The sequence below is a fragment of the Oryctolagus cuniculus genome, chromosome 1 (genome assembly GCF_964237555.1).
Source record: "Oryctolagus cuniculus chromosome 1, mOryCun1.1, whole genome shotgun sequence".
NCBI lineage: Eukaryota > Metazoa > Chordata > Mammalia > Lagomorpha > Leporidae > Oryctolagus > Oryctolagus cuniculus.
In genome coordinates, this window is record NC_091432.1 from 238,154,071 (window position 1) to 238,181,594 (window position 27,524).

Sequence of the window (27,524 nt, forward strand, 5' to 3'; positions counted from 1 at the left end):
TTTCCTCAGGTTAGATTCCTGGAAGCTGACTTTCTGGGCAAGTTGTAGTCGCCCAAGCTGTAGGCTTTGGATCCTGGGCTTAGGGCAACTGGCCCGGGGCTGACCTGCCCGTGTGCCCTTTTCAGAGGGGGAGCCCCATGTGAGCTGCCCCAGAGACATCAGCCCTGGCCCTGCTGCCAGGGGCTCTGATATGGACACACATAGGCCTTCCTTCCTGTGGGACCATGGGAGAGAGTCCGCGCCACAGCAGACAGGTGTGCGAGTAGGCACCACAGCAGACAGACCTGAGAGGGGTTGTGGGAGGGGAGCAGCTTGGCTGGGATGGGAGAGGGACATGGTGAGGGAGTGGTGTAGAATGAGAGCAGAGCTCACTGCTCAGCTGGGCCCAGGGAGATTGTGGCTGGCACCAGCACCAATCTGAGAGCTTCCTGCAGGATGTGTCAAGTAGGGAGACTGGGCCCCCACGACCCGCCAGCCCTGCTCCCCACACTCAGAGGGAGGCAGCACTGATTGCTGTGCTGTGGGCACCTTGCCTCAGCCCTCCCAGGAAACAGAGACCTGTGCATGTGCCTCATTCCTGCCTCACCCTAGCAGGACTGGGGCACCCAGCACAGAGGTGCTGTGTGGAAGCTGGTCCCGGGTGGGGGTGAGACCTTGGCACAGGGGAGCTGGTCCCAGGCAGGGGTGAGACCCTGATGAAGGCAGCCAGAACATCTCTGGGGCATTTTGTCCTCTCCCACCCTTGGCAGGGCACAGGCCCAGTGCTGGAAGCTGCAGAACCCTGGCCCTGGCCACTGATTTTTGCCCATTCTCAGGAGAATGGAGTAAAGTCTGGAGCTGGCTCGTGGCTGGTACTGGACCTCGGAGATGGGCTCGGGGCTGTGGTCAGAGATCCTGTCTGGACCCATTCTGAGCAGTTCCTGTCGGGAGGGGCCTCTGCCCTCAGCACCCTGCCCAGCAAGCCCCTACTCCTCCCCCATCTGACTTTGCCGTGGCTCCTCTGAGGAGAGGGGTGTGGGCCCCACAGCCTATTTTGCCCTCGCCCCCAGATAGGGCCAGGCTGGGACTTGTGGGTACAGGTGAGACACCCTGGCCAGGTGGAGTGTCCACTCCCTGTGCCTTCCTGAGACACCTTTCCTGATGAGAAAAGGAACATCAGTGCCGGCATCCCACATGGGCACCGGTTCGAGTCCCGGCTGCTCCACTTCCGATCCAGCGCTGTGCTATGGCCTGAAAAAGCAGCAGCAGATGGCCCAAGACCCGGAAGAAGTTCCTGGCTCCTGGCTCCTGGCTCCTGGCTTTGGATCAGCCCCGCTCCGGCCATTGCGGCCTTTTGGGGAGTGAACCAGCAGATGGAAGATATCTCTCTCTCTCTCTCTCTCTCTCTCTCTCTCTCTCTGGCTATAACTCTGCCTCTCAAATACATAAATAAAATAAAATAAAAGACTTGTATCCAAAATATAAAGAGAAACTGTAAAATTCAGCAATAAGAAAGCAACCAAATTACAAATAAGTACAGACCTAACGGTCACCTCCCCAGAGAAGGCAAGCATGTGTCAGGGGAGTGTGCAGAATCCTGCTCAGCACAGCTCCTCGCCAGGAAGAGGAAATCCACACGACATTGTCTTCAAATGGACAAGCTTGTGAAAAAGCAACAATTGCTGGGGAGGCTGCGGGACAGCTGGACCCCTGCTCACTGCTGGTGGGACGTGTAGAACTCGCCACCCTGGAAAACCGTCTGGCAGTTTCACCAGGTGATCCAGCACCCGTGACCCTAAGAGTTTAGACAGCAGGTTTGAAGAGAGATGACCAGATAACAGTGCACAGTTGTACTGTGTTGTACTCGCTGTGGCCAAATACCAGAAGCCATCAGTGGTTCCCGTGGTACCTGGCTGATGAGACTGCAGTGTATCCACTCAGGCGACTCTCTGTCCCCCTGCCACTCAAAAAAACACAAATTTTTAACAAACGTCACATACTGCCCATGCCTCTCTCCCAGTATAACTGGGTGGAGGGGTTTGGCCTCGTGCAGAGTGGGTGGGAAAACGGCAGCCATGGGCCACTCCTCCTTAGGAAGCTGCACTGCACAGAGCGCTCGCTCCAGGCGCTCAGCCCCCTGGCCTCTCGATGCCAAGTTGTGCAGACCCTTTCACTCTGCTCACCACATTGTGAAAACGCGCCCTGGGCCTGCACGCCCTCGGGGGACACTGGAGCCCCGTCTCTGTTCAGGACAAGGCTCTGGGACTCGGTGTGCTGCACATCAGAATCCACACCCACCCCTCCCTGGGGAGCTGTCCCAGGCTGCCTCTGAACACTCGAGCGTCTGCCCCGCAGAGGTCTCTCCATCAGCCACTGTGTGGACACCAGTGACAAGACCGGGCCACACTCTCCACCCACACAGCAGGAAATGTCCCAGGTACCAGACGCTGACCACAAACAGGCTCTCCCACGAGGCCCTCACAGGTGTAGGAGTTGGGAGGGGACTGACTCACGGGTGGAGCAGCACCAGCGAGGGAAAGGGAAGCAGCCAGGGAGGGAGGGGCCCGCCGTATAGAGAGCAGTGGCCATGAGGACCCAGTCAGGAGACAGAGGGGCGGCAGGACTCGTTGGGGACACTGGGTCCCTACCCACGGCCACCACGTGCCCAGCAGGGACTGACCCTGCGTGCCCCACATGGTATGAAGGCAGCCGTGCAGGGCACACGAGTGCGGGAAAGTGTACAGCAGCCTCGTCCGACGAGAGCCACCACATGCTGGCCCACAGGGACTGGGTAAGCAGCCCGCAGCTGTCCACACCATGGAATGGGCGCTCCCGGCGGGGTCACAGCCAGGGGCCAGGACGTGGGCGAAGCTCAACCCCGGTCTGTCCGGGAGACTGCAGTGGAGGGTGCCGGGCAGCAGCTGTCCCCTCTCATTGTAAGTCTCCGTTTATTTTTCTGCCATGAACTTTATTTTTTGGCAAAATAAAAGAAGCAATAATCCAGGATGTCGGTGGGAAGAGTTCCTGTTCTAGCTGCACTGGTTCTGAGTCCAACCAAACAGCATGGATTCCAGCAAGAAGCCCTGGCCCCCACTCCCACTCACCAAGACCCCAAAATTGTGGGCCATCCAAGGGGACCCACCGACAGGGCTGCAGTCGCCTCAGACGGCAGTGGACTCGCCACAGCAGCATCTCCAGGCTCACCGTGAGGTCCAGCCTGTGCCCGCGGACCAGCTGCCCACTACAAAGACACTTCCTGGGAGGTTCCCAGGACAAGGTCATCAGCTAGGATCCCCAGGGAGCCACAGAGGCTCCGGCAGGCAGCTGCTGGCAGGCAGAGGGCAGAGGCCATGGCAGAATCCTGGGAAAGCTGGGCCCGGTACATCTCAGCACTCAGAAGTGGGCAGAAGCAAGCCCAGGCCAGGGCAGCAGAGGCTGGGAGAACATCTCCTCATCTCCACTCAGCCACGCAGGGGACAGGGTCTCCTAGAGCCCTGCGGAATCCTACGTCAGGGTACCCCATCTCCTACCGCCTCACAGGCAGCCCCACACAGTACCCTCTCAGAGGGCCCCGTCTCCCACCTCGGGGCACCCCCCAGAGGACACTGTCTCCTACCTCGGGGCACCCCCTCACAGGGCCCTGTCTCCCACCTCGGGGCACCCCCTCAGGACCCCGTCTCCCACCTCGGGGCACCCCCACAGAGGACCCCGTCTCCCACTTCGGGGCACCCCCCCAGAGGACCCTGTCTCCCACCTCGGGGCACCCCGTCACAGGGCCCCGTCTCCCACCTTGGGGCACCCCCCAGAGGACCCTACTCCCACCTCGGGGCACCCCGTCACAGGGCCCCATCTCCCACCTCGGGCACCCCCTCAGAGGACCCCGTCTCCTACCTCGGGGCACCCCCCCAGAGGACATTGTCTCCTACCTCGGGGCACCCCCCCAGAGGACCCTGTCTCCCACCTCGGGGCACCCCCCCAGAGGACCCCGTCTCCTACCTTGGGGCACCCCCTCACAGGGCCCCATCTCCCACCTTGGGCACCCCCTCAGAGGACCCCATCTCCTACCTCGGGGCACCCCCCCAGAGAACCCTGTCTCCCACCTCGGGGCACCCCCTCAGGACCCTGTCTCCCACCTTGGGGCATCCCCCCAGAGGACCCCGTCTCCCACCTCGGGGCACCCCCTCACAGGGCCCTGTCTCCCACCTCGGGGCACCCCCTTAGAGGACCCTGTCTCCTACCTCGGGGCACCCCCCAGAGGACCCCGTCTCCCACCTCGGGGCACCCCCTCAGGACCCCATCTCCCACCTCAGGGCTTCCCCCCAGAGGACACTGTCTCCCACCTCGGGGCACCCCCTCAGGACCCCGTCTCCCACCTCGGGGCACCCCCTCACAGGGCCCTGTCTCCCACCTCGGGGCACCCCCTCAGAGGACCCTGTCTCCTACCTCGGGGCACCCCCCCAGAGGACCCCGTCTCCCACCTCGGGGCACCCCCTCACAGGGCCCTGTCTCCCACCTCGGGGCACCCCCTCAGAGGACCCTGTCTCCTACCACGGGGCCCCGTCTCCGGGAGGGCCTGACCTCGCTCACAGGATGCCATCACCGGAAAGGCCCTGTGGGCAGCCTAACGGGCAGCAGCCACAAGAAACCAGCGGCGCCCAGAGAAGCCCCCTCAGTCCCCTCCATGATGACGGGACCCCTGGCTGATGGTGCGCGGTGGGCATTGGGGCCTCTCCGTGGTGGGCAGTGATGGACCGGCCCGGCCTGCCCGAGTGCTGAGCCAGGACTCTGGCCGGGGTCCCGGGGCCCTGGACAAGGACCCGAGTCCAGCGGATGTGGAGGGGCAGCTGCGCTGGCAACAGTGCCCTGGGCCCTGAGAGGTGGGTGGGGGAGGGCAGCTGAGGACGGACAGGACTGCAGGGGCCCGCGCTGGGCGGTGACCGGGCTGGGGGTCTGCAGAGGGGCCTCCCCACCGCCGCTGCGGGGACGCCTGAGAGCAGACGCCCCGCTCGGTCCGGTTCTGCCAACAGAGGCGCACGATGGAGGACGAGCTGCTCAGATTTACCTGTGTATTGCTTGAACGTCAGAGAGAGAGACGGATCTTCCGCTCGCTGGTCACTCCCCAGATGCCTGCACAGCCCGGGCTGAGCCAGGCCAAATCCAGGAGCCCGCAGCTTCATCCGGGTCTTCCTCTTGGGTGGCGGGGGTCCAGGTCCTTGGACCACCGTCTGCTGCCTCTCAGGCGCATTAGCGGGAAGTGGGATTGGAAGCAGGGATTAGCTGTGACCCGAACCAGGCACTCTCACGTGGAATGGCGTGAACCAAGTGGCAGCTTCACCACTGAGCCACAACATCTGCCCCCACAGGACAGATTTTTTTTTAAATTTTAACAAAGTCTACGTTGTCGATTATTTTCTTCGACGGATTGGCTTTTATGCTTGCATATTGAAACATCATAAAATGCACATTCATGTCCAATTTACTCAAGAATGTTCATAGCCTCCCATTTTAAATACAAGCATATGGGCCGTTTTGAATGGATTTTTGCATAAGTTATAGGGTGTGTGTTTAAGGGTGTTTTCCCACATGGCTTCCAGCTGCTCCATCACCAACTATGGAACCGACTTTCGTTTCTCCACTGATCTCCGCCTCAGAGTCAGGACTGCTTGTGGGCTGTTTGGGGCTCCGTGCTCACCCACCTGTCCCCTCCACCCCCAGTGTCACATTTACTCCACCACTGTGCCTCCAGATCGGCGTCGGGATCCAGATGTGCCAGTTGCTCATGGGTGGCTGTGGCTGCCTTCTGGCAAATGTCAGCTGTTCTAGGATTTGAAACAGTTTTCTGGGGATTCAGAGCTTCACTGAATTTCTGTGTCAAATTTGAAAGAATCTTCATCTTAATAACACTGAGTCTGCCAATTCTGAATAATGAGTATATGACGATTTGTATTCGCTTGATTTTTTTCAACCATATTTCAAGGTTTTTCTGTGAAGAGTTAAAATTGTATATGTACGGGTGTCAAAAGTTAAGCTTAAGTTTACAGGTTTAAACCTTCCTGGTACAGCTGTGAAAATAAGACAGAGTAAAGTAGCACCTTGACAGTAGGGACTCCATTTTGGAGCACTTGAGACTGCATTCTGGGAAAGCACCCCCCCACCGTGAGACTCTGGTCTGAAACTATGATCTCAAATAGTCGGGCAATAGCAGTGCACTACATCACCCTTGGCAACGCACAAAAACCCCCTAGCATGATTGCTCAAGCTTAAAAGTAGAAAGGTTGCACCTGGGTTACCTGGGCTGCTAATGAAGATGTGATTTGTCTATGTCTTAAAATCATAATTGCTGATTGTAAGATTTTAGCAACCGCTTAGCAACCGTGTATTCTCTCCCTCCTCCCGATTTTGCGGTTTTTGCCTTTATAAACCCTATGCTGTAGTTCCTCACTGCTCCTCTGTCCTTGTCAGAGGGCCCCAACATGTTGGATCAATAAATTTAACCCTTTGCTGGTTGCATGATAGAAAAAGTCTCTTGGAGTCGTTCCTCGGGCGGTGGGCTTTTTTTTAGACCCTAACATCTGAATACATAATTACACTGTTTTTAGATTTTCTGCTTAAGGGCTTCAGTTTTAGTGCAATCGTTAATGGTATTGCTTTTTTTTTTTTTTTTTTTTTTTTTTTTTTTTTTGACAGGCAGAGTGGACAGTGAGAGAGAGACAGAGAGAAAGGTCTTCCTTTTGCCGTTGGTTCACCCTCCAATGGCCGCCGCGGCCAGCGCGCTGCGGCCGGCGCATCGCGCTGATCCGAAGCCAGGAGCCAGGTGCTTCTCCTGGTCTCCCATGCGGGTGCAGGGCCCAAGCACTTGGGCCATCCTCCACTGCCTTCCCGGGCCACAGCAGAGAGCTGGATCGGAAGATGGGCAGCCGAGTCTCAAACCGGTGCCCACATGGGATGCCGGCGCTGCAGGCGGAGGATTAACCTACTGTGCCACGCCGCCGGCCCCCATGGTATTGCTTTCTAAAATGCTATTCCAGCGGTGGCGCTAGGTCGGCACTGAGGAAACATGGCGGGCCCTACGATCTCTTCGAGGTGGTACTCCCTGCTGTTCCGTCGGACTTGCACCTTTGCTCTCACCATCGTCGTGGGCGCCCTGTTCTTCCAGCGCGCCTTCGATCAAGGCGCGGACGCGATCTACGAGCACATCAACCAGGGGAAGCTGCGGAAACACATCAAGCACAAGTATGAGAACAAGGAGTAGTTCCCCGGAGGCCCCTCGGGGCCGGAAGGACCAGGGCTGCCCTCCGCCGACTCTGGCCCCCGAACCAAAGGCCTCTGCTTGAAGATGGAGCGCAAGTGAACTCTTCCTGGACCACCCTTAGCTGTTGGCAAGAAATGATGTCAGCTCCCTAACAGACTCTTTAATTTCTGCCGCGTGTGGAGTTTATTTAGTCAAAGTCATCAGCAAATAAATGTGAATTGTCCTGAAAAAAAAAATGCTATTCCAGTTCTCAAACTTCTATTTTTTTCCACGTTATGACTGACGTGGAGCAAATCAAGGGACTTTTGTTTCTCGGCCATGTGCTTGATTCATGCTGTCCCTGTCCGTTGGGATCAGGGCGCGGGGTGGAGGCTCCCTTCTTGTCGAATCTGCAAAGGCGCCGCTGGAAGTAATCGGAGCCTTGAATTTCAGGTTCCGCCAGGGGGCGCCCGACCACACACACAGAGCGCACGGAGCTCCCGCTCCGCGCTCCGCGGCCGCCAGGGGGCGCCCGACCACCGCGCGAAGAACGCCGAGTTCCTACGCTGCTCCCGCCGCCGCCAGGGGGCGCCCGACCACCGCGCGAAGAACGCCGAGTTCCTACGCTGCTCCCGCCGCCGCCAGGGGGCGCCCGACCGGCCCTCTCAGCCGCGGGAACGGAAGTTTGTCCTCCTCGGAACTGACCCCGGGAGACGCCGCGGCCTGCGGACACCGCGGGGCCGAGCCCATGGCGGGAACCGCAGCTTCGTTCTCCTCTGGACCGGGCCGGGGAGACGCCATCGGGACCTGACTGGCGGGGACTGGGAAAGACGCGGGAAGGGCGCGGGAGAGGCGAGGAAGGTGAGGAAGGTGAGGTTTAAGGCGCGAGTCGCGGCGAAGCCCCTGTCAGTCTTGCCCTCGCCCCCCAGGCACCGCACCTGCAGCGGGTCCGGCGCTGTTGCTGCGTGAAACCCCGGCTCAGAGAACTGGGAGGGAGAAGCGGAGATGTCGCCTCGCGATCCCGGAAAATGCGAGTGGCCCTGGGGTCCCGGAAAGTGGGGATGGTCCCTGGGCCCTGGAAAGTGGGGGTGGGCCCGGGGTCCCGGAAAGTGGGGATGGTCCCTGGGCCCTGGAAAGTGGGGATGGTCCCTGGGCCCTGGAAAGTGGGGGTGGTCCTGGGACCCCGGAAAGTGCAGGTGGGCCGGGGGTCCCGGAAAGTGCAGGTGGGCCGGGGGTCCCGGAAAGTGGGGATGGTCCCGGGGTCCCAGAAAGTGGGGGTGGTCCTGGGACCCCGGAAAGTGGGGATGGTCCCTGGGCCCTGGAAAGTGGGGGTGGGCCGGGGATCCTGGAAAGTGCGGGTGGGCCTGGGGTCCCGGAAAGTGGGGATGGTCCCAGGGTCCCGGAAAGTGGGGGTGGTCCTGGGACCCCGGAAAGTGGGGATGGTCCCGGGGTCCCAGAAAGTGGGGGTGGGCCCGGATCCCAGAAAGTGCAGATGGGCCTGGGGTCCCGGAAAGTGGGCGTGGGCCCGGTTTTGACCCCTGCGCTGTCCTGTTGGGAAGGGGTGGTCGCGCCGGTTTAAAATCTGGTTAGAAGGAGTAGCTCCGGGTTAGCTCTTGGGTGGTGGTGGTGGTTTTTACGATTTATTCACGCATTCGTTTATTTGAGAGGCAGAGAGAGGACAAGAGAGAGGCAGAGAGCAAGCCTGCACCGCTGTCCACTCCCCAGATGGCCGCAATGGCTGGGGCTGGGCCGTCCTCCTCTGGGGTGGGGGCGCTGAAGGCAGGAGCCGGGGAAATGTTCTGGGTTCCAGGGCCCTGCGTGGGCGGCGGGGACCCAACCCCAACTTCCCTCATCTCTGCCTGGAGGCAGCAGCCGGAGGTGGGTATCAGCGTGGGACACGGGCGTCCCGGGCACCAGGCCGGTGTCCTCTCAAGATTCCCCTGTCCCTTGGCCTGTGTTGATGGCCTAGGCCATTCAGAGGTCAGAGGTCAGTCCCCATGGACGGGGCTTTATTTCTATGCTCTGTGGGGTTCCCTGGATCTTCCTGTTTGTGCCACTTCTCACTCCCCTGATCGTCACTGCGTGTCGGGGTCTGGAATGGGGCAGTGTCAGTCTCCTCACTTAGGTTTCTGTTTCCGGGACTACTCTGGCCACTCGGTGTCCCTGGAAGTTCATGTCTCAGGATGATTTCCCAGTGCACGGCCGTGTGTCCGAGGCTGTGATGCCCGTCAGCTCCGTGCTGCGTTTCACAAAGCCCCAGGTGTCGCACTGCGAGTGAGCTCCGTCTCTGCGTTTATCTGGATTTTCTGTGACCATTCCCTGATGCTCTGCGGTTCCCAGTGTGACTCCCCCAGCCCACGCTCCCTCCTGAGCACATCACTGCTGGGGCCCTTCCTGAGGGTCTGTCAACTTTCCTGACAGTTCATTCCTGGCGTGGGATGCGTGGCCGTGGGCTGGACATTCCTGGCTGGGGTGGCTGCGTGGCCGTGGGTAGCGCCGTGTGTGTGGCCATGTGCATTCACCAGCTCGGCACCCTGGTGTGCCCTTATTGAGACGTTGCCTCAGTGTTTGGACGTGCACTGCAGAGCTGGACCAGAGGGGACCAGGGTGCCCCTGCCCTGACCCTCAACTCAGCTCAGAGCTTGCAGGGAGGCACGGAGGGCAGTGTTTGCCCTAACACTGTCATGTAGAGGAAATTCTCTCTCTTTTCCTAAAACACTCGTGTATTTTATAGGAAAGGGAGAGTGATAGAGAGAGGGAGGGAAACAGAGAGAAACAGAGAGCGAGAGAGAGAGAGTCTTCCACACCCTGACTCACTACCGCAGTGCCCACAGTGCCAGGACGCAGCCAGGCAAAGGCAAGGAGCCTGGGCCTCTGGTCCCCACTCTAGGTGTTGGGAGTCCTGCGCTGAGCCACCATGCCTGCCTCCAGGTATGATACAGAAGCGGGGTTAGACTGTGGAGCGGCTGGGATCCCCTCTGTACCTGGGTAATGGTCTCTGTGAAGCAGCGCTGCCCTTGTGGGAGGTCCAGGGGTGTTTCCTGGGGTGGTATCTGTGACTGTGGTGCATCGGTCACCCTTGGTGAGTCCAGCATGCGAGGCTGAAATGTGCTGCTGTCGATGGTTTATCCCTGCAGGTCTCTCAGGTGATGTCACGTACCTGAGCTTGTCACACAGGGGGTGGGCTTGACTTTGAGTGGCAGCTGTCACACAGGGAGCAGGGGCTGCAGTTGCACAACTACAGGGGGGGAGGAGGAGTTTGAAGAGCGACTGCAGGGAGCCAGGGAAAGGTGGAGTCCGGGCTGTGAGTGGGGTCAGGACCAGGGCTGTGGTCAGCGTGAGGACATCATGATTCAGGGCCAGGTTAGGGTTAGGGCTTAGCTTAAAGTCATGTTGTGGGGTTTTATTGTGACAGATTGTAATTAGGATTAGCATTAGAGGTGGAACTGAGGGTCAGGGGTTAGACTTAGAGTTAGGGTTAGGGTTTCGGTTCCTGGCAGCAGCTCCCTGCTCATGCACACACCTGGCACTGTCAGGCAGCAGGATGGCTCCTCCCTCTCCCTCTCTCTCTCTCTCTCTCTCTCTCTCTCTCTCTCTCCACAGACCCTCTCCTCCCCCCAGCACCTGGGATCCTCAGCCTCATTCTGTCGACACCCAGCCTGCATCCAGACTGACAGCTCACCTGTCTGTGCACCTGCTCAGGAGCTGTCCCCTCTGGCAGCAGGCCCGTGTGTCCATCACATGCCAAATGCCCGAGTAGCCAGGTCCCTCCTTAATGGGCCTCTGAGTGTCCATCACACTGACCCCGAGGTGCAGCCTGCCCGGGCTGGCCGCCCATCAACCTGCAAGAATGACAGCTGGGGCCGTGGCGTCTGGCCTAAGTGATTGCTCGCGTTGATTCTAGTTTATTATTTTTATTTAAAATGCAATGAAATGCAATATGATCATTATTTCTCATGCATTTAAATGCAATCGTTAAATTATTTTAATGCATTTAAATGCAATCGTTAAATTATTTTAATGCATTTAAATGCAATCGTTAAATTATCTTTAATGCATTTAAATGCAATCGTTAAAGACCCCATAGCTTTTTTTGTAAAAATGTGATATTCTTATTATTTTTAACGCCTTTAAATGCCATCTCTAAATGCCCTATAGCTTATTTGCTTTTTCATAAAAATGTGATATTCTTACTATTTTTTATGCATTTAAATGCAATCTTTAAATACAACATAGCTTATTTTTTGAAATATGCAATGTTATTATTTTTAATGCATATAAATGCAATCTTTAAATATTCCACAGTGTATCTTTAAAAAAGCAATATTATTTGTATTAATTCATTTAAATGCAATACTTAAAGGCCTCCATAGCTTTTTTTTTGTAAAAATGTGATATTATTTCAATGAAATCAAATGCAATCTTTAAATGATTTTCATGCAGTTAAATGCAATCATTATTTTTAATGCCTTTAAATGCAATCTTCAAGTACCCTATAGCTTATTTACTTTCTTTAAATATGCAATATCATTACCTTTAATGCATTTAAATGCAGTCTTTAAATGCCCCATAGTTTATTTATTTTCTGTAAGAATGCGATATTATTTTTACTAATGTGTTTAAATGCAATCTCTAAATGATTTCAATGCATTTAAACGCAACTATTATTATTCTTACTGCCTTTAAATGCAATCCTCATAGACCCCATATTTTTTAAATGTACAATATTATTCATATTACTTTTAATGCATTTAAATGCACTCTTTAAATAAATATCCCATAGCTTATTATTTTGTAAAAATACACTATTACTATTATTTTTATTGATGCACTTAAATGCAATCTTCAAATTATTTTAATGCATTTAAATACATATTTAACTTTTTTATGACATAGCAATCAAATGCAATATTATTTTTAACACATTTAAATACAATCATTAAAGACCCCATAGTTTATTTTCTGTAAGAATGTGATATTAATATTATTTTCATTAATGCATGAAATGCAATCTTTGAAGACCCCGTAAATTAAATGTTACTATTTTTGAATTTTTAAAATTATTTTTAATGCCTTTAAATGCAATGTTTAATAATTTTAATGACTTAAATGCAATCTTTAAATACCCCGTGGCTTATATATTTTTTGTAAAAATGCAGTGTTATTAGTAATTTTTGTGCATTTAAATCAATTTAATTTTTATGATTATTGCAATATTACTTTTAATGCATTTAAATGCAATTTTTAAAGACCCCACAACTTATTTATATTTTTGTAAAAGTGCAATATTAATTTTAATCCATTTAAATGTAATCATTAAGTGATTTTAATGCATTTAAATGCAGTCTTTAAATACCCCATAGCTTAAATGCAGTATTATTTTTAATGCATGTAATGCAATATTCTATATTTTATGTGATTTTGCAGTATTATTATTTTAATGCCTTTAAATGTAATCATTAAGTACCCCATATCTTATTTGGTTTTTTTATTTTTTTAAAGATTTATTTTATTTATTTGAAATACAGAGTTACAGAGAGAGGGGGAGAGAGAGAGAGAGAGAGCGCTCTTCCATCTGCTGGTTCACTCCCCAATTGGCCACAATGGCCTGAGCTGCGCCAATCCAAAGCCAGGAGCCAGGAGCTTCTTCCGGGTTTCTCATGCAGGTGCAGTGGCCAAGCTCTTGGGCCATCTTCTACTGCTTTCCCAGGCCACAGCAGAGAGATGGACAGAGTGGAGCAGCCAGGACTCTGGTGCTCTGCTAGGTCACAGTACCGGCCCCTCTACTTTTTTCATGCAAAATGCAATATTATTATTTATTAAATTTAAATGTGATTTATAATTTTTATGATTTTGCAATGTTGGTATTCTTAATGCATTTAAATGCAATCTTTAAATACCCCACAGCTTATTTTTAATGCAAAATGCAAATCTGATCGCTTTTAATGCATTTAGATGCAACTTTTATTTTTGTATTATTTTGCAATATTATTTTAATGATTTAAATGAATATTTAAATACTCCATAATTTACTTACTTTTTAATACAAAATGCAATCTTGTTATTTTAATGCATTTAAATGTAATCCTTTTATATGATTATTTTGCAACATTATTTTGATGCCTTTAAATGCAATATTTGATTTTTATGATTATTTTGCAATATTATTATTTTAATGCATTTAAATGCAATCTTTAAATACCCCAGGAGCTCCTTCCAGATACCCTAGGTGTGCATGAGCAGAGAGCTGCAGCCAGCGGCTACAGCCAGGTCTCCCAGGAGCTCCATCTTGGTTTCTCAGGTGTGCACAAGCAGAGAGCTCAGCCAGGAGCGCCATTCAGGTCTCCCAGGTGTTCATGAGCAGGGAGCTGCAGCCAGAACCAGGAGCTGCACCCAGGTCTCCCCCTACCCCCCACAGAAATCCTTGGAGGAGTCCAAGATTCTGGGTGCAGGAGAGTCTGGCAGCCGAGGCGAGAAATCTTCGAGACAGAGAGAGAGGATTATGGATGCCTCCTGGGTTTTCACTGGAATGCAATCAGGGCACTAATGGCCCTGTTCCATATGCATGAGTGAATTTACAGATCCGGGATTCGTCTTTTATAGCCATGAATAGCCTGGACTTAAATAACCAGCCAGGAGTAGGCACAAAAAAATAAAATAAAATAAAAAACCAATGTCTTCTATATGCATCCCTAGAAGCAGCTGACAGCCTTGGGTCTGCAGGACACAGGCCCCATGTTGCTAAGGAACACATAACATTCTAGAAAAATAGAACCAATGTCTTCCATACTCATCCCCAGGAGCAGCTGACAGCCTTGGTACTACAGTACAAAGGCCTGTGCAGCTAAGGGGTGGAGAACATTCTAGAAGAACAGAGCATTCTAGAAGAGGCACAGAACAGTCTAGAAGGGCATAGAACATACTAGAAAAAAAAAAAACACAATGTCTTCCATACTCCTATCCAGAAGCAGCTGATAGCCCTGGATCTGGAGGACACAAGCCCTATGCAGCTAAGCAGCATAGAACAGTCTAGAAGCTCACAGAACATTCTAGAAAGTTCTAAGCCACCAAGAAGGCTGACTGCTGGATTTCTGCTGACTGCAGATGGATCAGGTGTGCATCATGTGTATATAAGGTGTGTCTCAAGGAGAGTCAGGGTAGTAACTTCCCATATGCAAATGAGACTGGCACAGGGCTTCTCCACATCCATCCAGGGCCAGTGCCAAGGCAGAGACCCTCAGGACTACCTGTATACCAACGAGACTGTTGAGGGGCCATGCCTTCCACCCAGTAGGTGTCTTGCAAAAGCAGCAGCCTGGCTCTTTTGCATATGCATAAGCACAGATTGCAATACAAATCAGGCAACCCCACTACCACCCAAAAATATTAAATTAAAAAAGGGTCCCTGTGCATCATGTGGTCCTGCCAATCGTCTGTGCCAGGAGCAGTGGGCGGGATCAGGAGGGCCCAGAGCAGCTGCACACGGACCCAGAGTGCACAGCAGGAGTCAGCGCCAGCAAACAGGAACCCTACCTGTGGCTCCTGCCAGGTGTAGGTGCCCGTCACTCACCTGTCACTCGCCTGTCATGGCTCTGATCCGCTGCCTCCTCCCCTCAGATGCACCTGTCACTTCCCATCAGCTGAGGCAGCTCGATCTCTGTCTCTCTCATCAAAGGTACTCATCTGCATATGATGTATCCACTTGGCCTCATTTACATATAATGTATAAATTCTGCCTCATTTGCACACAATGCATGCAGGCTCATTTGCATACAGTGATGTATCAATTTCAGACTCATTTGCATACAGTGTTTCCATTCACCCTCATTTGCATAGGATGTGTCCATTCAGCCTCATTTCCATACAAGGTATTCATTTGGACTTATTTGCATATGATGCATCCAGTCGGCCTCTTTGTATAATGTATAAATTTGGCATTGTTTGCGTACAGTGATTAGCATGTGTACTCCTTGGACAGCCAATGAGAGCTTCCATCTTTGTGATGCAGGTGGCAGCCTCATGAATATGGAAATCTGCTTCCTTGTGGACTGCAGTCCCAATGGCCCTAGTATTTGGGGGTGCTCGAGGAAGTGGATGACCTCTGATCTGATTGATTTTGGGGTTGTCTGATTTTTATTTGATTTCACTTGGACACCTGGGCACACTTGTCCCAGCCCCAGTGGAGGCCTTCCCCACTACCCCTTTTCTGCTCAGCCTGGCGTCCAACATTCCAACATGCATGCCCACACCCTTCCCTCTTCCCCCTAGCCCGGTCCATGACCTCTGACCTCCCCTGACCTCAGCCGCCGCCACCTCCCCCACCCCTGCCTGCCGGCCTGCCAGGCTGGAAGGTCCCTGCGTTTGATAGACAGCGGCTGTGCCAGAAGATAGACAGATTGCGTGCTCCCTCCCCCTCCCCCTCCCCCACAGCCGGCCCCAGCATGCGGAAGCGCTTAACCCCTCCTCGTGCATTTTGCAAATTTTTTAAAAAATTAAAATTGAAACAAAAGACCCCATTCGGGGCACAGGAAACAAGGCAGCGGCCAGGACCCTGGCCCGGAAATCCCCCCACTCCTCCCGATCCTGGAAACCGCAAATGAATTTTTTTTTTTTTTGCAAAACTTCAGCTATTTTGCAAAACCCAAGGTCTTTTGTAAAAATCCAAGCTTTTGCAAAAACTCGAGCTGGTTTGCAAAACCTGAGCTGTTTGCAAAACGCAAAGGTTTTTGCAAAACCCAAGCTTCTTGCAAAATCCAACTTTTTTATAAAATGCAAGCTTTTTTGCACAACTCGACCTGTCTGCAAATCCCAAGCTTTCTGCAAAATCCAAGCTTTTTTGCAAAAACCAAGCTTTTGACCTTTTTGCAAAATCCCAGCCTCTTGCAAAATGCAAGCTTTTTTGCAAAACCTGAGCTGTTTGCAAAATCCAAGCTTTTTGCAAAACCTAAGCTTCTTGCAATATCCCAGCATTTTGCAAAATGCAAGCTTTTTTGCACAACTCGACCTGTTTGCAAAACCCAAGCTCTCTGCAAAATCCAAGGTTTTTTGCAAAACCTGAGCTGTTTTGCATAATTCAAGATTTTTGCAAAACCCGAGCTTCTTGCAAAATCCAACTTTTTTGCAAAATGCAAGTTTTGCACAACTCGACCTGTCTGCAAATCCCAAGCTTTCTGCAAAATCCAAGCTTTTTTGCAAAACCCAAGCTTTTTGCAAAATCCAAGCTTTCTTGCAAAATCCATGCTTTTTGCAAAACTCATTTTGCAAAGCCCGAGCTCGGAGTTCCTACGAGGCTGCTGCAGGCTGGAGCCGCGGGCTTTGTAACCTGACACCTACCCGCCCTTTTGATTGGCATGCCCCGAGGAGGCGCGCCCAGCCCCGCAGGGGATGGCCCAGGTCCTAGTGCACCTGCTGCACCACGTGAGGAGAGACCTGGATGGCGCTCCTGGCCTCAGCTCCTGGATCGTGCACACCTGAGAGACCGGGACGGCGCTCCTAGCTCCTGGCTGAAGCTCCCTCCAGGTCTCCCACAGGTGGGTGCAGCAGCTGCACCAGGACCTGAGCCGTGTCCTGCGGCTGCCTGCTTCCAGGTGAGCTACAGTCGGGAGCCAGGAACTACATCTGGGTCTCCTAGGTGTGCACGAGCAGACCTTTGCTCTGGTTACAAAAAAATTAGGCGTGCACCTGAGACACCTGACACTCAGGCCTCGTGCAAAATACAACCCCCCAGGGTTTTTTGTTTTTTGTTTTGTGCTGGTTTTGAATGACAGGTCTGGGGCCAGGCCAGTCTCTCTGGCTGGTCACATGCATGCATTTACTTTGTTGTGTTTTGCTTTCAGGTCAATGCAAACTTTTTTTTTTTTTTTTTTTTTTGACAGGCAGAGTGGACAGTGAGAGAGAGAGAGACAGAGAGAAAGGTCTTCCTTTTGCCGTTGGTTCACCCTCCAACGGCCGCCGGGGCTGGCGCGCTGCGGCTGGCGCACCGCGCTGATCCGATGGCAGGAGCCAGGTGCTTTTCCTGGTCTCCCATGGGGTGCAGGGCCCAAGCACCTGGACCATCCTCCACTACACTCCCTGGCCACAGCAGAAGGCTGGCCTGGAAGAGGGGCAACCGGGACAGAATCCGGCCCCCCCGACCGGGACTAGAACCCAGTGTGCCGGCGCCGCAAGGTGGAGGATTAGCCTATTGAGCCGCGGCGCTGGCCAATGCAAACTTTTTGTACAGGCATGCATGCACATGGATTCCCCACCTCCCTCCTCTCTCTCCCACAAGCAACCCCAAACTGGATAGCGGCCTACAGCCCCCCAGCTCCTCTGCAAAGGGACCCCGCCAGAGGGGGCATCGGAGCCGCGGTGCTGGTTCCTCGGGTACCATGGCTGCCAGGGACCCCTGTAAGGTGGGGGTCGCTGGTTCTTTACTTCAGGAGCCCGGCCAAGGCGGGGGTTGGTCTCTGGTTTTCTTGCTGTCAGGAGCCCCTCAAGGGGTCTCTGGTTCTTTCCATCGGAGGCCCTTCCGCCAGGGGTCAGGCTGGTTCAGGTGTCTGTGGGGGCAGGAAGGGGGCCGCTCCCACAACCCGGCACTCAGCACCTCTCCCTCTTGGACCCCGCCCAGCCCCCCCCTCACCTTTGGTTCACTGCCACTCAGCGTGATTGACAGCTGTCTATCTGGTCTTGACAGGGATTGCGGGTCCACAGGAAAAAATCTCAGCTACAGGGCAGTTTTCTGGACATGGGGAGTGGGTGGGAGGGGGTCATCTCCTTGCACCTGTAAGCCTATGGAATGTTCCAGAAACTCGAGGGTGTGCACATGAGCAGGCAACACAGGGCTCCTGATGCAGACGGACATGTTATACAAGGGTCCCATCTGCATGGACTGGGCAGTGTCCAGCGGCCTCTTAGGGGATCAGCTCTGGGGTCCAGAGGCCTTTTAGGGGTCAGGCAGGGGACAGCTTAGGGCTTTGTGCACCTGCTGCATCCACGTGAGAGACCTGGATGGATCTCCTGGCTGTAGCTCCCTGCTCTTTGAACTTGGCTACCAAATATTAATAAAAAAAAATAAGCTGCATATATATATACATTTTTTTTTAATTCTGAAAAGCATGACAAATCTTCGCGATGTAAAGGCAGCCGAGGACACCCGCGCCCACGCACAGGTGTTCCTCCCACAGGTGCCTGCCAGGTGCACAGCCCGCGTGAGACCCGCCCAATTTGCAAAGTCCACAAACACCACTGGTGCCAGGGCCATGTTTGATTGGCAGGGGGAGGAGCCCAAGGTGATTGGCAGGGGGAGAAGCCCCAGGTGACTGATTCACAGGGAGAGGAGCCCCAGGTGATGGCAGGAGGTGGAGACCTGAGCCGAGCAGACAAGGACGCCAGGTGGTAGAGGGCAGGGCAAAGGGCGTTGGGTGGGATAAAACATAAATAAAATAGGATGTAAAATAAAGAATAAAAGATAAAATACAAAATAAAACAGGTCCCCAGTGAGCAGCCTCACCCAGGTGTCGCAGGTTTCCCAGGGGTGTCACCTGCTGCCCAAGCTTCCCCGCAACTGCCCATGCACGGCGATCCCCCCACCTTTCTGCCCATCACGACCCCCGCAGCCCCGCGCTCAGCACCGCAACTCCTCCTTTTATTCTTACTAATTTTGCTTCCTTGTTTGTTTTTTTTTTAAAGAAAAAACTCTCCTATGTACAATATTGCACTTGCCTGCCCCTGGCACCTGCCAATCACGCGCGCCCCCTGTCACTCAACTGGGTCCGAGTCCCAATCTCCCCTCCCTTAACCCCACCCTGCAAAAAAAGACACACACACACACCTGGGCGCACCTGCAAAAGGCAACACGTGGGTGAGCCCTGGAGCCAGCCAAGTGTCCCAGTGCGCTCCGGGCCGGGCCGGGCCGCACCTGCGCTCACCTGAGTGCTCAGAGGGACCCAGCAACCCACGCGCGCCGTCTCGGCACCGCGCACAAGGCCCGCGCGTCACGGAGGGCTGTCGGGGGGACCCTCCGGTCGGGATCCCGCGGTTGGTTCCGAGTTCGGTTCGGGCCCGCGCGCTTGCGCAATGTCCGGTGCCAGGATGCACATGCTCCACCCCAGCCCTGCCTCCCCCCACACGCCGCGTACAAAGATCCCTCCCCTGGTCTCAGGGACCCCGCACCCTGGGCAGGGGTCAGAGGCCGAGGGCCTCGGCGTGCTTGCGCGCCTTGAGCCGCAGGTCGGCGATGCTGGAGCTCTTGGTGCTGCTCGCGGCGGCCGCGGAGTCGGCGAGCGAGGCGGCGAGGGGCAGCCCGAACGCGGGCGGCGGCGGCGGGAACACGAGGTAGGGCGCGTGCGCCGCCGCCGCCGCCGCCGCCGCCGCCGCCAGGTGCGGGTGCAGGTGCGCGTGCGCGGCCACGCCTTCCAGCTGCAGCTGGGCTTGCACCTGCAGGGAGCGGAGCGCGCGCGTCGGGGACGGGCAGAAGCGCCGCAGCCGCCTCCCCGGCTTCCGCAGACCCAAGCCCAGCTCCCAGCGCCCCCAGCCCCCGACGTGCGTCCGGGACCCGGATGGAGAACAGGGCGCATGCTCCGCGCGCGCGGCGTCTGCAGAGCCCCCCCACCCAGACCTTAGCCAGGTGCGCCGCTCACCTGTTGGAAAGGCATGCGCAGGGCGCCCATGTTGACGTATGGAGCCACGCGGCAAGCGTCCAGGTGATTGGCAGGCCCCAGCAACACTCCTGCCCAGGGGTGAGGGGGCGACACCAAACAGAAGGGGGTTCCCCCAACTGGCTCGGCCCCGCCCGCAGGCCTGTCCATCACGCACTCGTTCGTCTGCGCAAGCGCGCGTGCTGTCCTCCGGCCCCCGCACCCCCGTCAATCACTCACTGGCGCGTGTGCGCGCGTTGGCTCCGCCCCCACCCGGGCACCTGTCCGTCACTCACCTTTGTGCATCTGGTTCTCCTGCTTCCGGCACTTGGCTCTGCGGTTCTGAAACCAGACCTGAGGGACGGGCGGGCAAAATGCATTAAAATAAAATCAGGGTGAGGGCTGAGGCCAGCAAAGTTTGGGGATTGTGAACCACAAAAGCAATCCTTAAATACCTGGACGACGCGGCTGACCCAGTTTGGTCCGGTTTCGACGGCGGCCCAGCCAGGTCCCGCCCCCCTCCCGGGCAGCACCGTCCTGGCGGAAACATACTGGGGCATTCCAGGGTTGATTGGCAGCAAGGCTGCAGCCAGCCTGAACCTCTTGATTCATTTTTTTGTGTGATACTGTGAATGCATTTTAAAAGGAAAAATGCATTTTCTTTAAACATAAAAATAATTTTAAATATTAGTAATAAATAATATTAAAAATCAACAGAAATTAATATGCCCATGCAGGCTGTTCCTCTTGGCCTTGATCTTTTTAAAAAACTGAATTAAAAATAATATAACAATAAAAATAATACAAATATGAAAAATAAAAGTAAACTGAAATTAAAAAGAATACATGCAAATGACAGGGGAGGACACTTCGCACCAGAATCTGCTTGGAGTGCCACGGAGAAAAATGGCCTGCAAAAAATAAAATTAAAAACCTTGAAAAAAATTCAATAAAAAAATCTGGCTCCCATAAAACCAGCGCTAATGGACTTAAAAAATTAATAATCATAAAAAATCAATCAACGTGAGGCAGCAGCAGCCCCTGGGCGGATGCACGGCCCTGAGTGTGCTAATAGGCGAGGTGGATCCGTCTACACTGCGGGGAGCCACTTTATTGCTTCATTAGCTCGGCCGGGCTAATCCGATTTCGCCGCGCGCGTCCCATTAGTGCGAATGAAGGATGACGTTTCATTTCGCTGCCGCGGCCCAGGCAAGTGGCGAAATGCTCGCCTGTAATTCGATTTCTGCCTGCGAGCTCATAACTCTGCATCAGGGGCCCCTCCCCCGGGAGCAGCGGGACAGGCCGGGCTGCTCGGAGAAATAAACACAAAATAAAATCATCATAAATAAGCCCCAACAAGTAGCTCAATTGATTTGGCACGGCTGTGGATTTATTTTTTGCAAATGGCTTCTTTGTGCAGATAGCGCGCTGCAGACAGGGCTGAGTGGAGGCTGTGCTGGATGCAAGGTTGCCTAAGTATGATTGGCAGGTTTTGCATGGATACAATTCGCAAGATCTGAGTGCGCCCGCCCTGAGTGAATGAATGAATGCCGTGAATGAATGAATGCACCTGCCCTTTATGAATGCATATCCTGAGTGAATGAATTCCCTTGCCTGCAGTCTACCTGTGCACCTGTACACCTGTGCCCCTGGCTCACCTGGACGCACACCCGGCTCACCTGTGAATTAACTGTCTGCTGTCACTCACCTGCAGGTGTGCCTCGGAGAGCCCCAGGTGCTGGCTCCTGGTAACGCACCTGTCCCTGTCAGCTGTCAACTCACCTGCTCCAGCGCCTCTGAGAGCCCCAGGAACGCGTCCGAGTGGTGCACCTGTCACCTGTAACTCACCTGCCGCTCTCCCGTCAGCTGTCACTCACCTGGATCTGGCCTCTGAGAGCCCCAGGCGCTGCCTGAGCTCCTGGAGCACGGACCATCTTGGTGATGCACCCGTCACCTGTCACTCACCCGTCAGCTGTCACTCACCTGGACGCGGGCCTCCGAGAGCCCCAAGCGCTGGCTGAGCTCCTCGCGCATGAACGCGTCTGGGTAGTGCGTCTCTTCGAACAGGCGCTCCAGCGCCTGCAGCTGCTCCAGTGAGAAGTTCGTGCGGCTTCGCCGCGGCTTCAGCCGGGCCCCGCCCCCGCCGCCTTCCTCCTCCTCCTCCTCTTCGGCCTTCAGGGCGCCTGTGCGGGAGGGGGTGGGGCAGGGAGGGGAAGAGACCGGGTCTGCAGCGGGCCCAGGACTTGCACGTGTGCTGGAGGTGGGATGCAGGCTGGGCATGCTGCTTTACTCTCGACCGTCGGTCATTAATTATCGAATATCGATTAATTGTTATTTACTATCAATTATTTAACTATCCATTATTGGTCATTGATTATTAGTATTGATAATCGATCAATTATTGCTGGTTGAGAATTATTGCTAGTATTGACGGTCTACTATTGATAATTGACTTCATCTGTTATTAATGATTAATGTTAAGTATTAATTACTACCAATTAGTTATTGATATTATTGATTATTAATAATTCTTATTGGCTATGGATTGTGATCGTTTTTCGAGTCCACCGCTGCCGGCGACGACCACAGCGTGAGAGCCCCACACGCGCTGGGCCCGCTAAAGACTGCCTTATGACTATTAATTATTTATTATTATTAATAATTATTTCTATTTTGGCTCCGCCACTGCGGCTACAACAACGTACCAGTGTCCTCTGGGTGCATGGGCAATCCGCACGCGCTGGGCCCTCCAAACCCTTTATTATTAGTGTAGTTAACTAATATTATTATTATTATATCTTCTTCACCACTGCCGGTTACAACAAAGCACAAGTTTCTGCTGGGTGCGTGCGAGACCCGCACATGCTGGGTCCTCCGAATGCTCCTTCTTTATTACTATTTATTATTATTATTCCGATGAAGACCGAAGTGTGCGAGACAATCACCGGGCCTCCGGAGGCTGTCTGTGGTTATTATTTATTAATAATTATTATTAATAATAATCATTCTTTCGTCTCCACCACTTCCGGCTACAGCCACACACGAGTTTCCACTGAGTGCGTGCCAGACCCGCATGCACTGGGCCCTCTGAATGCTTTATTATTATTATTTATTAATATTATTAACTACTATCAGTGTCGTTTCTGCTCCACTACTGCCAGCTACAACAATGTACGAGTGCCGCTGGTTGCGTGCAAGACAGCTGGGCCCTCCGAATGCTGCTTTAGTATTATTAACTAATATTAACTAATAATTAAAATAATGTTGCACTAGTTTCTGCTGGCTATGTGTGAGACCCTAACGCTCCGAATGCTCCATTATTAATCCTCATTATTAATTACTATTATTGATATTTCTCCGTTTCCGCCTGCCAAAACGGACTTTTTTTTTTAATGTTTGCCTTGGGAGGAAGCAGGCCTGAGTGAGCCAGGCCAGGAGGTCTGCGCGCCCTGTGCCCTGGTCCAGGACCCCCGCCCTCCCCCACCCCAGCCCTGCCACCTGCGAGGCCCCTGGGCCTGGTTTTGATTTGCACCTGGGCGGCTGCCTGCCTGTGACGGAAATGAGGGCAAAAAAAAAAAAAAATAGATTTTGACCCGGACTTTGTGCAAATGCAGTGAGGAGACCCGGACTTTGTGCAAATCCTCAGAGAATCGGACTTGGTGGAAATTGTTTAAGGAGATTGGTATTCTGTGCAAATCCTCTGAGGAGACCAGCACTTTGTGTAAATCCTGTGAGGAGACCCCGGCGTGGTGCAAGTCTTCTGAGGTGACTGATGTTTTGTGCCAGTCGTCTGAGGAGACTGACATTTTGTACCAGTCGTCTGAGGAGACCAGGACTTCGTGCAAATCGTCCGAGACTGGGAATTTGGGCAAATGCTTTGAGGAGACCCAGACTTTGCGCAATCTTCTGAGGACACCAGGCTTTGTGCAAAGCGTCTGAGGAGACCGGGACTTTGTGCAAATCCTTTGAGGAGACCCGGACTTTGTGCAAATTATCTGAGGAGATGGATATTTTTTGCAAAATCTTTGAGGAGACTCGGATTTTGCGCAATCTTCTGAGGATACCCGGGCTTTGTGCAAAGCGTCTGAGGAGATCGGGACTTTGTGCAAATCTGAGGTGATTGATATTTTGTGCAAATCGTCTGAGGAGACTCGGACTTTGTGCAAATCATCTGAGGAGACCGGGACTTCGTGCAAATGCTTTGAAGAGACCCGGACTTTGTGCAATCTTTTGGGGACACCCGGGCTTTTTGCAAAGCGTTTGAGGAGATCGGGACTTTGTGCAAATCTGAAGTGATTGATATTTTGTGCGAATCGTCTGAGGAGACCGAGACTTCGTGCAAATGGTGTGAGGAGACCCGGACTTTGTGCAGATCTTCTGAGGTGACTGGTATCTTGTGCAAAGCGTCTGAGGAGACCGGGACTTCGTGCAAATCTGAGGTGACTGACGTTTTGTACGAATCGTCTGAGGAGACCGAGACTTCGTGCAAATCTGAGGTGACTGACATTTTGTACGAATCGTCTGAGGAGACCGAGACTTCGTGCAAATCTGAGGTGACTGACATTTTGTACGAATCGTCTGAGGAGACCCGGACGTCGTGCAGATCTCCTGAGGAGACCGATATTTTGTTCGAGCCGGCTGTGAAGATTCGGACTTTGTGCAAATGCTCTGAGAAGACACAGACTTCGTGCAGATGCTGTGAGGAGACTCGGAATTTGTGCAGATCTTCTGAGGAGACTGATATTTTGCTCAGCTCCTCTGAGGAGACCGGGACTTTGTGCAGATCTTCTGAGGAGACTGATACTTTGTTCAAATCGCTGTGGAGACCCAGACTTTGTGCAAATCCTGTGAGGAGACCCGGACTTTGTGCAAATTGTCTGAGGAGACCCGGACTTTCTCACAGTCGGCGGGTGGCGGACCGCGGGGAGCACCCCGCGTGCTTGCGCGTACACCTCAGAGACGGCGGCTGCTTGGCCGGGGGGGGGGGGGTCCCCCGGTGGACAGCGAGACCCCTCCCCTCTCCCCCACGTCAGCCCTGGCCCTGGCCCTGTCTGTTTCCTTAGCGATCCTACAGAGAGACTTGAGTGAGCTCCGGGTGGGGGAGTAATCTTACCTTCGGGGGCGCCCCTGGACGCGCCAGGGTCCCGGCTTCGGTCCTTGTGTCCGTCGTCGTCCGCCGGGTCCTTGAACAGCCGCAGCGCGCAGCGTCCGGTGCCGCCGTCGTCGCTGCGGTCCGCCAGGCCAGGCTCCAGAACTTGGCGGAAGCTGAGTGGGTCCCGCTTGGGTCCGCCATCCGCACCTTCCCCACCCGAGGGACTGGGGCGATCGAAAGATTGGGACACGAAGGCGGTGAGTTGTTCCATCGTTCCGCTGTGGCCCTTGTACGCGCGATCGCCCGCTCCCTCGTTCGCTCGTTCTCCACCAGGTCCGGCGCTTCGAGGGATGCGTTGTGGGTCTCGCCTACGCGCTATTTATATGCGCGGGTCTGCCTGTGCCCTGCCCCCCCCCCCCAGCTCGCGCGCGCTCTCTCTCTTTCTCGCTTGCTCGCTCTGTCTAGAGCAATTAGGGGTCTGCAGCCGCGGACGCCGGCGGAGACGCCAGCTCACTCCCCGCACCCCCCCTGCCCCCGCGGGCTCCCGCTCGGTCCGTCGCCGCGGGGCGTCAGAAAGAGATCTAGAGGGCTAGAGGGCGAACGAGCGAGCGAGCGAGCGAGCGAGCGAACGAGAGAGAGAGAGAGAGAGAGAGAGAGCCTGAGGAAGACCAGGCGGCCTAAGTGGACCCCGGCATCCGCGGCGGCATCCGCGGTATAGAAGCTAGCTACACCCGCAACCGGATCCGGATCTGGAAACCCCCTGGTAACAGGAGTCCCACTCGGCAGAGGACGCGTGAGGAGACCATCCGTCTTTCGTGACCTCCCTCCCCCTCTCCCTCCCCCATTCCTTGAGTGACAGCTCCCAGGCTCCGCCTCCCCCCCCCCCCGTCTTCCCGGGGTGGGGGTGGACTTCGGGGGACACGAGCGAGGCACGTGGCTGGGCCCCCCATCCCCCGCCCCTCCCCCTGCCCTTCCTCTTCCTCCTCCTCCCCTTCCTCCTCCTCCACGAACTCGAGCCACCTGCAGATAGGACCCCTCCCCCGCAGTCTGCATCCGGGGGCCTCGGCGGGCCTCCTCTCACCCAGCCCCCTACGGTGACTTCAGGCCCTGGAGCCATCCCTGGAGAAACTGGGAGAAATTCAATTTTTTTTTAATGACGCCAAAGCGAAGAGAACCGGAGAGCAAACGCGTGCCCTTCCTCCTCCTCCTCCTCCTCCTCCTCCTCCTCCTTCGCCTCCCCCTCCTCCTCAGAGAAATGCATTCTGGACGCTGCCGGTCGGTCTGTCTTGCAATGGGCCCCGGCTGCTCAGGCGAACAAGAGAATCCGTATTTATTTTTGTTAATATTTATTTTAAATATTTATTTAAAATATTTTTGTGTAAAAATGAGACTGCTGTCTCGCTCTTTTTCTCTGCCTCCCTCCCTCCCTCCCTCCAGGCGACATGGGAAATCTATAGTTGAGAGCATCGACGAGGGAGATTCGGGGATCTGCAGCCCGGGCGCCCCGCCCCGCACCGGCCCGGGAGGGAGAGGCCGACACTTGGTCGCGATCTGTGAGAGGGAGGCTTTGCAGCGACGGGCTGAGGAGACCCGGACTTGTGCGAATCCTCTGAGGCCAGAGACTGTGCGCATCGTCTGAGGGACTGACACTGTCTAGCGATCGGGTGAGGAGACTGATACTTGGTGTGCAAGATCCTCGGAGGAGGTTGATGCTTTGTAGAGATCTGCGCGGTGATTGACACTTGGTGGGGTCTTGAGGAGACTGACACTTTGTGCCAATCATCTGAGATTGACACTTTCCGTCAATCATCTGAGGAGATTGACACTTTGTGCCAATCGTCTGAGGCGATTGCTATTTTCCAGTCCGCTGAGGAGATCGAGATGTTGTGCCAGTCATCTCAGGAGATTGACAGCTGGCGGCGATCGCCTCTGTCCGGCCGTTTGCGCTGAGGCCGCCAGAGCTACGCGCTCTCCGGAGGCGCCCGGGGGCAGCGGAGCGAGGCGCCCGGGAGAGGCCGTGCGGGGCAGCCCGCACCCCGCGGTTGTCACCTATTAGAAAATAGAAATATTATTATTTCTGCTAAAAATTATATTATTATTTTAAAATGTTTCTTTACAAAATTATTAAAATTCTTATTTTCTTTAAAATTAGTTTTCTTACAAAATTATTAATATTATTCTTTTTCTTTAAAAGTTATTGGTTTTTTTGTGTTTTTTTTTATGGGTTTTTGGTTTTTGGTGGATTTTGTGTTTTTCTCCTTTTTTAATGATTTTTTCCTGTGGATTTTTGGGATTTTTGCGGTTTTTTGTGATTTTTTATTTTTTGTAGTTTTTTTGGGGGTGTTTCGTGTTTTTTTTTGCAGTGGGTTTTGTTTTTGTTTTTGTTTTTTGTTGTTGTTGTTGTTTTTGTTTTTTTGGGTTTGTTTTTCGTGCACGCCCGGGAAGTCCTTAGAGCGACTCGGCCTCAGGGACGCGGGAGCTGTGTCCCGGCGGGGTTTGATTGACGTCCCGGCGCGCGCATGAAACATTCATGCCCCCGTCTGCGCGCGCAGCTGTGCCGGACCCCGCGGGGGTCTCCGCCCGCGCCCGGAGGCTCCCGGGGCCG

At 53.9% G+C, this 27,524-nt stretch overlaps 1 protein-coding gene, 1 long non-coding RNA gene and 1 pseudogene across 3 annotated transcripts; 2 read left to right on the plus strand and 1 right to left on the minus strand.

The window, feature by feature from the left end:
* The first annotated feature begins 6,993 nt into the window (after nt 1-6,993).
* Nucleotides 6,994-7,467, plus strand: LOC100347864 (cytochrome b-c1 complex subunit 9 pseudogene; annotated as a pseudogene).
* A 354-nt stretch (nt 7,468-7,821) lies between these two features.
* LOC127488673 (uncharacterized) lies at nt 7,822-26,986 on the plus strand. Of its 2 annotated transcripts, none has more exons than XR_007916458.2 (3): nt 7,822-8,080; nt 21,542-25,176; nt 26,357-26,986. It is a non-coding gene; the product is annotated as an uncharacterized lncRNA (long non-coding RNA). The 2 variants fall into 2 exon arrangements; XR_007916459.2 differs by having other exon boundaries at nt 7,823-8,071.
* On the minus strand, nt 15,652-25,281 carry LOC103345866 (short stature homeobox protein). Its single transcript, XM_051838884.2, has 5 exons — nt 24,941-25,281; nt 21,811-22,010; nt 20,124-20,181; nt 19,831-19,919; nt 15,652-19,627 (listed from the first exon to the last, which is right to left on the minus strand). The coding sequence occupies exons 1-5, from the start codon at nt 25,188-25,190 to the stop codon at nt 19,376-19,378; spliced, it is 849 nt and encodes a 282-aa protein (XP_051694844.2). The 5' UTR covers nt 25,191-25,281; the 3' UTR covers nt 15,652-19,375.
* Nucleotides 26,987-27,524: the final 538 nt, after the last annotated feature.